General features: G+C 33.5%; 2 protein-coding genes across 2 annotated transcripts; both read left to right on the forward strand.

Annotated features, from left to right (window-relative positions):
* Nucleotides 1–462: 462 nt before the first annotated feature.
* LOC131621349 (transcription factor RAX2-like) lies at nucleotides 463–2,108 on the forward strand. The gene is made up of 3 exons (XM_058892390.1): nucleotides 463–670; nucleotides 793–922; nucleotides 1,067–2,108. Exons 1-3 carry the CDS (start codon nucleotides 535–537, stop codon nucleotides 1,716–1,718), a joined length of 918 nt encoding a protein of 305 aa, XP_058748373.1. The 5' UTR covers nucleotides 463–534; the 3' UTR covers nucleotides 1,719–2,108.
* Nucleotides 2,109–7,797: 5,689 nt separating this feature from the next.
* On the forward strand, nucleotides 7,798–8,313 carry LOC131621391 (uncharacterized mitochondrial protein AtMg00810-like). The gene has a single exon (XM_058892429.1). It carries the CDS (start codon nucleotides 7,798–7,800, stop codon nucleotides 8,311–8,313), a length of 516 nt encoding a protein of 171 aa, XP_058748412.1.
* Nucleotides 8,314–10,250: the final 1,937 nt, after the last annotated feature.

Here is a 10,250-nt window from a genome sequence, read left to right on the forward strand (position 1 = left end):
ATTTACAGTGATCTCATTTAAAGTCAGAGTAAAATAAAATTTTGTATAGACTTAATCTGATACAAGAATTGTTATTATTTAACGGAATTCAAAATTGAGACCGTGAGAGAAATAAACTCTCAAAACTCAAACGTTTATCAACAGACCACCCCATGAGAGCTAACGCAGATGATGTGTGACCTAATAATATCGATATTTACGAGTTTAATTATAAGAACTTAGATTTGGTTGGAGACATTAAAGAAAATCCAAATCCAATAATATTTTGAAGATTAGAAAGATCTCTCCGATAGAAAAGTCTCCACATTAACAAGATTGATATAAATTAAATAAAATAAAACTATACATATGTCAACATTTCTTCATTTGAGTTTTGCATGTTTTTTCTTTCTCTGACTAAAATCCTAATAAAATAACATTTTCTTAACTGTTTATAAACAAGGTCTCTTTATTATAAAGCACAAGCAGTCCCCACAAAAGAGAACATAATATCATAGAAAGAGAGAGAAACCAAAGAGAGAGAGTCTGTGAAAAATGGGAAGAGCTCCTTGTTGTGACAAAGCAAATGTGAAGAAAGGTCCATGGTCACCAGAAGAAGATTCAAAGCTCAAAGAGTACATAGAAAGAAATGGAACTGGTGGAAACTGGATTTCTCTTCCTCAAAAAGCTGGTATAACATTTTTCAACTTAACATCAAATCTCATCTATATATATCTATATATCTATATATACAGATCGATAAATCTTTCTTTCTCTCTCTATCTGCATGATCTCATATATTAACATTTTTAGGTCTAAGAAGATGTGGAAAAAGTTGCAGATTAAGATGGCTTAACTATTTAAGGCCAAACATCAAACATGGAGAATTTTCAGATGATGAAGACAGAATCATTTGCACCCTTTATGCTAATATTGGAAGCAGGTATATATATAGCAAAAAAGAAAAAAAAACTCACTATATATAGTACAATTTTTTTGCTTTTTTTGTCTAAAAATCCAGATCCAGAATATTGACAATGACATTTTCTTTTGCTTAAACTTCTCCATTTTTTTTTCATGATTTTAGGTGGTCAATTATTGCTGCACAGTTACCTGGAAGAACTGATAATGATATCAAAAACTACTGGAACACAAAACTCAAGAAGAAGCTCATGAGTTTTCTTCCTCAATCTCATACCTCACTCTTACCCTATCAAAACCCTAATTCATTTCCTTCTCAACATTGCACTTCATATTACAACCAAATTTCACAACCAAACACATCCTTCACCACAAGCCTTGAACCAATCTCTCTTCCATTTTACCATAACCAAGACTCCTTGCTCAGTGGTGCTAGTCTTAGCACTAATACTAGTAGTATAATAACTTCCATGCAATATCATCATCCTATGAGAGAGAGTTTTGCCATGTTTGGAAGTGAGGGAAGTTGTTGCAGTTCATCAGAAGGAAGTTTTGGGAAACAAGAAGAAATAATGGGGTTTCAGAATCTCATGCAAAGTAACAGCATGATCAATCTGAGTCAAGGAAGTGATGTTAACCAATGGGAAAGTGAAACAGAAAAAGTGAACTTATGCTTTAGTCAAAATCAGAAGCAAATTCTTCCAAGTTCTTTAGGGTATGATCTTGAGTATATTAAGCAGTTAATTAGTAGTGATAATGGTTACTTGAGTATTGATGAAAACAAGACTGAAGAGAAGGGTATGTACTACTACTACTGAACTAAAACTGATGAGTGTACTGTACTGACTTGGAAGTAAAATCAGAAAGATATGTTGCAGTCTGTGAGAGGTATGGTTGTATGGAGAAGATTCAGAAAAGACTTTTAGATTATTATTTTTATTATTATTATGGGATTCTGTGTTTTTTCATGAAATTTAGTATTAGACATTTCTTGTTTTATTAGTACATGTTATGTTATAAATATAACCTTCTTTTGTATTCAATGTAGAAACCTTTTAGCTACTAATTAATGTTAACCATCATTTTAGATTTTTATTATAAATATATTTTCTCCGAGCAAATTTCAGTGAATCCGATATCAATGAATCCGATTTCAAAGATGCAAGTTCGAACTTGGACCATGATCTAATTCTAGTCATTAGACTACTAAACAATGTAAATATTTTTTTTAGTTTATCTGATTATTGATATATCTTGTATATCGGATGTATTTAGTGTATTAGATCTGATTATTGATACATCTGGTGTATCGGATGTATTTAGTGTATCAGATATATCGGTTATTCGATAAATTTATAAATATTTATTTGTAATAGTGACTAGTCATTCCATTATATGAATGTCTATATGTCTAGGAAGATAGTCCTATAAAGATCAGAATTGAGTTAATGAAACATTCTGACTGAGAATCTCATGTACTAGATGAGGATGTTTGTCCGAAAGGTTTTCTTAGAAGACAATGGAAGTTTGTTTACCATGAATGAACATGGAGTATATTGACATTAACAAACAAAAGAGCAATCATGACACTAAAAATAAAGAAAAGAAAGAGTGTGATGGTGGAGAAATTTTGTTGTTTTGCGTGGAAGTTTGGGAATTCAAGCTGTAAACTTCAATTATTTAGCACAATCTTAGTCATGTTGCACAACTTTTTTATTTTAATACTATAAAGGCAAGGGTCATAATCAAGTTTATTTGTGAAAACTATATTAGTAGTAGGTTGAAAAATGGTATTTGGACACTCATATGTTCATTGTACATTTTGAAAGAAAAAATGCAATAAATGTGATAAGTTAGTGATGTGATGAGAAAAGAAAGATAAAGAAAATGAGGATTTTTAAAATTTAAATAACTTATTTTCAATTTTTTTTTAAATATCTTAATTTTCAATTAAATTTCCAAAAATCATACTTTTAGAGATTTAAAGAAAAATTATCAATCTTGCCATTTCAAATGGGGATATATTTCCTTTGCTTCTTTTCATATTATATATTATTTACAAAAAGAATTTAAAAAATTATTTTGAAAATTTATAAACATAAAAAGTATAATAAAATTAATTATTTTATTATTTAGTAATAATATACAAATTAAAGAGGTGTTTGGAAATTTGAACTTCATGAATAAGATTTGTTCATATAGGCTTTTTAAACCTTTGCTTCTTGCGGAGTTGCTAAGTAGGTCTCTTCTTTGTCAAGAGTTGTATGAAATTATCTGTGCCGAGATTTTTTAGGTTTTTTGGGTGTGTTTGTTTCTAAGTTATGAAATAATATTCTTCAGAATCATATTTTTAGGATTATTATTTTCAGGAATAATATTTCTATTATGTATTTGGCAAAAACGCAAGTCCAGTAATGTTTGTAAAATTAATTTAATTTAAAAATTATTAAAAATAAAAATAAAAATAAATGTGAGTAATAATGAAAAGTTAGAGTTAGTTAAATTTTATTCTCACGATAATGTTAGATTTCCACCCTTTACCATGAGAATAATTATGAAAAAAAAGCATGTGTAAACAACATTTTCGGGAATAAAATATACCTAGGAATAATTTTTAAAAACTTGAAACAAATGTGAAATTGTTATATTTCAAGGGACATATTTCCGGAAATGTAATCTCATAACTTGAAACAAACACACCCTCATACTTTTTAGAGAGATCCAGATTAGTGTGGTTGAAGGAAGGAGATGTCAAAGCTAGGTACTTCCATGCTTGTGTTAAAAAGAGTAGTAGGAACAACTTGGTAGCTCTCTGAGTGGGTAAATTTGGATGGACAATGTGTATGAGGTTCGAGGGGAGATTTCTAGAAACTTTAAGGATAATTTCTCTGATTTAGTTACTTCTAAACCGACCCTTGACGGGGTAACTCTTCCTAATATTTTATCGATCGAGGCTTAATCCCTCTCGTATAGGTTTCTGCATTCAGAAGTGGATGTTGTGATTGCAGACATTGATGGATCCAAGAGTCCGGATCTTGATGGTTTCCATTTCTCTTTTTATTAGAAGTTTTTAGGGTTAATCATGGAGGTGGTTTATGTGATGTTTGACAAGTTTTTTTAGAATGGTGTGTTACCTAAGAGTTTGACGTCCTTTTTTTTGCCACTCTTATCCTAAAGATGGATCCACCTTTGGAGATGGTAAATTTTATACCGATTTCTTTTCTTATGTCTTTGTACAAGTTGGTGGCTAAGATGTTTTTATCTAGGGGAGGCAATTTGTGGATGAAGTGATTGTTCCTAATAAGGTGGTAGATCTTGCTAAGATATTTGAGCGTGGGTGTTTGTTTTTTAAATGGACTTTATAAAGGCTTACGACTCAGTTAGTTTGTCTCTTTTGGATTATATGTTGAGGACATTTGGTTTTGATGATCGTTGTAGGTCTTAGATTTCTGCTTGTGTTTTCTCGTGTAATCTATATGTGTTGATGAATGGGTGCCTTACAGATGCGATTAGTATTCATAAGGGTCTGAAGCAAGGAGATCTCTTCCCCCCTTTTTTTTCTGATCGTAGAGGTCTTAGCACATCACTGGAAAAAATAGTCTCGATAGGTGTGTTTGAAGGGTTCAAGGTGCGTACGGAGAAACTGGATGTGTCTCATATCTAGTATGTCGATGGCAGTTTTTTTAACTCAGTGTTGAATTTAATATTGATGTTCTTTGAGTCTTTTATGAAAATGTCGGTTTTAGTTTGGACTAAGTTGGTTAGTCTGTTGAGGCGTTTTCTTTAGGGTGGCTCTAAACGAGGTGTTAAGGTCGCTTGGGATGAAGTGGGGGGATTTCTAAAGCTAAAAGGGAAGGTGGTTAAGGGTGAAGGATCTTAGACTTGTTAATATAGATTTATTAATTAAGTGGAGATAGAGGATTCTTTTTTATTCTTTTGTTAAGTATGGGCCTCAAGGTATTTGTTCCCCTTTGAAAGGCCGGGAAGGTCACCTTAGAATGGCCTCATTGGTAGAGAGGAGTTTCTATTCTAGGGTCCCCATAGAATTAGGAATCCTCCTCTAATGTTAGGGTTGGCATGATGTCTAGACGGGGACTGCCCTTCGTGTGTTTCTTTTGAGTGACATTTTCTTATCTTTAAGCAGAAGTCTCAGGTTGTGGGCTCCTTGGTTCTTTGGCAAAGGGATGTATGAGTTTAAATTTTTGGGTGGATGAAAATCTTCCTAGTCTAGGAGAAGGAGGTGCTCCTTGAGGTTTGCTTGGCCTTACTTTGGAGGGTAGTTAGTCGTGGTCGAGATGATGCTTGGGCTTGAAGCCATACCCGATTAAGGGTTTCTCGGTTGGTTCCGCTTAAGGTAACATTTTGGCTTTGTTTGGGGTCAGGAAAGTTAGGTTTGCGAGGGTGATGCTAAGTTTATCTAGGATTTAGAAGATCTAGGCACCATCTAAAGTGGTGGTATTCTCTGGAAGCCCATTCAAAATAGGCTGCCAACTAGGATAATCTTCTGAGACATTAAAATGTGTTAGGTCTAGTAGCAGGGAGTGTGCATTGTACAAATGTAGTGGACCATCTCTTTATTTTTTGTGAGGTTTCTTCTGTCATATGGTATAGAGTTTTAAAGTGGGTGGATTAGAAAGGGCCACTACCACATTCACACTATTTCAAAAGTATATATCACTATGGTTGGAATAATGATTTCACCATGATTGGTGGTTTGTGGTAACAAATGGTGTGATAGAAAGTGTGCTACTTTCTACCACGGGCTATAGCTCGTGGTAATAAAATAAATAGTGCGTAAATTTTCACTATGGTTGGTATAACCAACCATAGTGAAAAATGGAAAGGTCGTGAGTTTGATACCCAGGAACACCATTTTAGTGTTTTTTTTAAATGACGTGTATCACTATTTTTCCATCATGGTTGTTACATATAACTGAGGTGGTAAACAAGTGTTTCCCCATGGTTGGAAGAACAAACCATGGTAAAATATGTTGTTTTTTATTTTTTTTATTTTACATAAATCTCATTATTATAATCTATCTTTTTGTGAACTTAAGAAGCTTGGGACATATGAGTTCAAAGAAGCTGGTACATCGCATTCCGAATATTGTGAAGCATAAGAAGTCATGTGAGATATGCATGAAACGTAAAGAACCTATATTATCATTTGTATCATAAGTGGTTCCAAGAGCAAAACATTCTTTGGGAGTTGTGCATTCAGATGTGTGTGGGATATTCCCGGAACCTTAACTTGGAGGAAACAAGTATTTTGTGTCATTTATAGATGAGTTAACAAGAATGACATGGGTAGCAGTCATCATGTTTAAACATGAAGTGTTTACCGATTTTTCAGAATTTCATGGTGAAGGCATAAACACGGAATGGTCGGAAGCTGAAGATTCTCGGAATTGATAAGGGATGTGAGCATAACTCTACAGAGTTCAGACAGTTCTATGAAGACAATGGAGTTGATCATAAAGTGAATACTTCGTATGCTTCATAACACAATGGTCTTGATGAAAGAAGAAATCGTACTTTGCTTGATATGACAAGGAGCACGCTGAAGGAGAAGAAGCTACCTCGCTCATTGTGGGGAGAAGTTGTTGCCACTACAACGTATGTGCTTAATAGATGTCTAACTAAGAAGCTGAAGGAAGGTGTTCTTTTTAAGAAGTAGACTGGAGATAAGAAAGTGTGAGTCACCTTAGCGTATTTTGTTATGTATGTTATAAACATATTCCATATGTTAAGAGAAAGAAGCTGGATGGTAGAAGTAAAGTAATGTTACTGATGGGGTACCATAATACATGTGCTTATAAAATTTATTGTCCAATCACTAAGAAGGTCGAATTCAGCAGAGATGTCATAGTGAATGAATTAGAAACTTGGAATTGGAAAATGCCTAATCCTGCCTCTGGTGTTAGAGGTGCTTCTGAAGTAAGTTTGGAAGTTTTTCTGAATATTAGTCAAAGTCTGAAGATGACTCTGAAACTAAAAATGATTCTAACTCTGAAGGAGAATCAGAGTCTGAAGCAGACTCTGAAGGTAACTCTGACGGAGATTCAGAAGGTGACTCTGATAGAGATTCTGGATGTAATCCAAACTCTAAAAGTGATCCAGACTTTGAAGGTGGTCTAGACTTTAATGGTTAAACTTATGAAGGTCATGCTTCTAAAGGTGGTAATTCTGAAGATGGTGTTTTTGGAGGTGGTCCAGAAGCTAACATTATTCCAGTTTCTGTAGAAGATTCAGAACAAGTTCAGAGACCACAAAGAATGAGACAACTATTTAGAAGTTTGTAGAGTTTGACATGTTAAGCGATACTGAAATAGACTCTGAAGGTGAAGTCATTCAATGTGCCATGTTAGTAAACTCAGAACCTATGACTACAGAATAAGCACTCAAGAAGAAATTATGGCTGAAGGCTATGAAAAAAGAACTTGAAGTTATATAAAGAAACAAGACTTGAGAGTTGACTGAGCTTCTAAGGGATATGAAAGCCATCAGCGTCTGATGGGTCTTCAAGGTGAAGTTGAAGCCAGATGGATCAATCGGCAAACACAAATCAAGGTTAGTAGCTAGAGGTTTTCTTCAGAAACCTAGGCTAGATTACTTTGAGAGGTTTCCACTTGTAGATAGACATGAAAGAATCAAGTTAGTGATTGCTATAGTTGCTAGTAAGAAATCGCCTATGATACATCTGGATGTTAAATCTGCATTTCCGAATGGTCTTTTACAAGAAGTTTATGTGTCAAAACTTCCTAGATTTGTGAAAAATAATCAAGAAGGGATGGTGTACAAGTTGCATAAAGCCTTGTATGGATTGAAGCAAGCTCCTAGAGCTTGAAACTTGAAGATTGATTTGTTTTTCAAGAAGCAGGGTTTTAGAAATGTGAGATGGAATATGGTGTTTATGTTCAACATCCTTTTGGAGACAATATGATTCTGACGTGTCTTCATGTTGATGACATATTGCTGACAGGGAGCTGCTATGATGAAATAGTCAACTTTAACAAGGTGTTGATAAATGATTTTGCGATGACTGGACTAGGAAAGTTGGTATACTTTATAGGGATAGAGGTTTTGTACTATGAGAAGGGTATCATTCTACATCAGCTGAATTATGAACTTTACCTTCTTATGAGATTCGAGCTAAAAAGCTGCAAGTCTCCACTTACACCTGCTGAGACAAATTACAAGCTGGATTCTGATGCTGAGGGTGATGATGTAGATGCTACAACATTTAAACAGTTGGTTGGCTCGCTGAGATATCTCTGTAATACCATACCTAACATTTGTTACGCAGTAGGAATGATGATTAGGTTTATGAACAAGCCAAAGTGGTCACATTACCAAGATGCACATTCAGAGTGTTTATTGTTAGTTTGTTTTGGACCTTGTAATGGACTTTAATTAGTTTGGTCCAATATGGGTTTTGTGTGTATATATATATATATATATATATATATATATATATATATATATATATATATATATATATATACTACATTTGCTTTGCAATTGTAAGAGATATAGACCATTTGTAATCGAATTACAATTCGAGTAGAAAGTTTGTTATAATTGTTTTTCCTCTCTTCTTCCATCTTCATCTTGTTCATTGTGCTCCAACAATTATAGCTCCAATAAAAATAATCATTTTAGAAAAAATAATATTAAATATTAGATGAAACAACTCTTGACCATGTCTTGCTTACCTTCCTGTAAAATTTAAATTACCAAAACTTCATTCCTCTGAGGTTGAGGATGGATCATGTTCTAGAGGTCTGTAAGTTATGTTGTTGTTGACACTTGCCAATCATATATGGGAAGAGAGGTGTGTTATAACTTTATATTTTATATCTTTTACAATTTAATTATTTTTCTTCCTTGTTTTATATTACTTCTATTTTATTTATTTTTTATTAGTTTTATAATATTTCACTTAAATGTGTCGATAACAAAAGAGAATGTCATTAATTTGACTACTCTAATTAAAAAATGGTAGGCATGGCAATATGGCAGAACAGCGGCGGGTTTAAGCATTAGCAGCTCCGCTATTGCTTCCTTGTACAAGCTCCACATTGCTCTCAAATTCGGTTAGAATAAACAATTGACCAATCACCTCATCCCTAATGGGGGACAAGTTTCCCTGCTCCGCCCCGCCTCCACCCGCATAAATTGTAAGAAAAAAATTTTAAATGTATTTTTTTTCATAGCAAAAAAAAAACTAAATACTTGGTCATTTTAAGAATAATCATAATAATTGGTCATTATCATTTAATTTGTATGTTTAAAAAATGAATAATAATTATAATAAACTTTATATCTTAAGATTAAGAAGGATAAATGGGTAATAAAGTTATTAAAAATAAGGTTAATAAATTAAATTTAGTAAGGGGTGAGGCGAGGTGGATGTTGGGTGGGTACTAGCATCTCATGTCCCCGTTAGATTTGGGGAAGGGCGGCTGGGATCCCACCGGGTTCAGATTTTTTTTGCCATTTTGTTAGAGACATTGAACTAGTTAAGTTTGACACCACATATCACATCATCGTTGACCATGGACATCTAACACCTTTTTTTGACATGTGGCATGAAGAAACATACAAATTTTATCTACTAGTTGGAGTGATGGTAATTCCCCATAGACTATATGTATTGTATGCTTCATATATCCATTCAAGATCATCAAGTTGACCGCACTGAAATGACCAAAGCTAGAAGGTGTACATGGTGGTTGTGCCTATCAGATCACATCTAGAATTCATTAAGCGTGAAATTGAGGAGGCCAACGGGTCTTGTAAAGATAAGTTTCAAAAACACTAGATAGTTTTAAGTGTTATCGATATTGATGATGACAACATGGCTAGACACTTGTAAATGTAGTATGCCACCAAAGTGTATCTTCTTTATTTGATACTTTTGACCTTATTCTAAAACAAGAGCATCAACTACACTCATGTGGTGTATTTGGAGTATTTATTGGATCTTAATTTAGTCGATATATTGGCTTCTGAAAATGTTGATTTGGATTACTTATGTAACTTCGAGGTGTATCAACTAGAAGGATATATGACACTATTTTTTTGTTTTCCTTTTTAGATTGGATACATTATGCAAAGTAATGTACAAGATATTTCAGATACATGTGGGACCAGATGTTCCAACATGTGTGCAACATCTGGCCCTTGTCAACAGATCGTGATGGGTATTGTTCTATGTGTATTTTCTAATTGTGATTTAATCAAATTTGTTGATATCTTTTAATAATGCATTTATAAGATTTGTTTGACAGTTTGGTTGAAGATCAAATCAAATATTGAAGATTTACATTTGAATTTGAATTAAAAAC

The sequence above is a fragment of the Vicia villosa genome, unplaced genomic scaffold, assembly GCF_029867415.1.
Source record: "Vicia villosa cultivar HV-30 ecotype Madison, WI unplaced genomic scaffold, Vvil1.0 ctg.000004F_1_1_1, whole genome shotgun sequence".
In the NCBI taxonomy this organism is placed as follows: Eukaryota; Viridiplantae; Streptophyta; class Magnoliopsida; order Fabales; family Fabaceae; genus Vicia; species Vicia villosa.

What these genes read in the sequence shown, in the direction of transcription:
- LOC131621349 (XM_058892390.1), top strand. Translation starts at nt 535, where the DNA reads ATGGGAAGAGCTCCTTGTTGTGACAAAGCAAATGTGAAGAAAGGTCCA. An exon ending in TTCTCTTCCTCAAAAAGCTG is followed by an intron (nt 671 to 792) that starts GTATAACATTTT and finishes TAACATTTTTAG; the next exon opens with GTCTAAGAAGATGTGGAAAA. An exon ending in TATGCTAATATTGGAAGCAG is followed by an intron (nt 923 to 1,066) that starts GTATATATATAG and finishes TCATGATTTTAG; the next exon opens with GTGGTCAATTATTGCTGCAC.
- LOC131621391 (XM_058892429.1), top strand. Translation starts at nt 7,798, where the DNA reads ATGGAATATGGTGTTTATGTTCAACATCCTTTTGGAGACAATATGATT.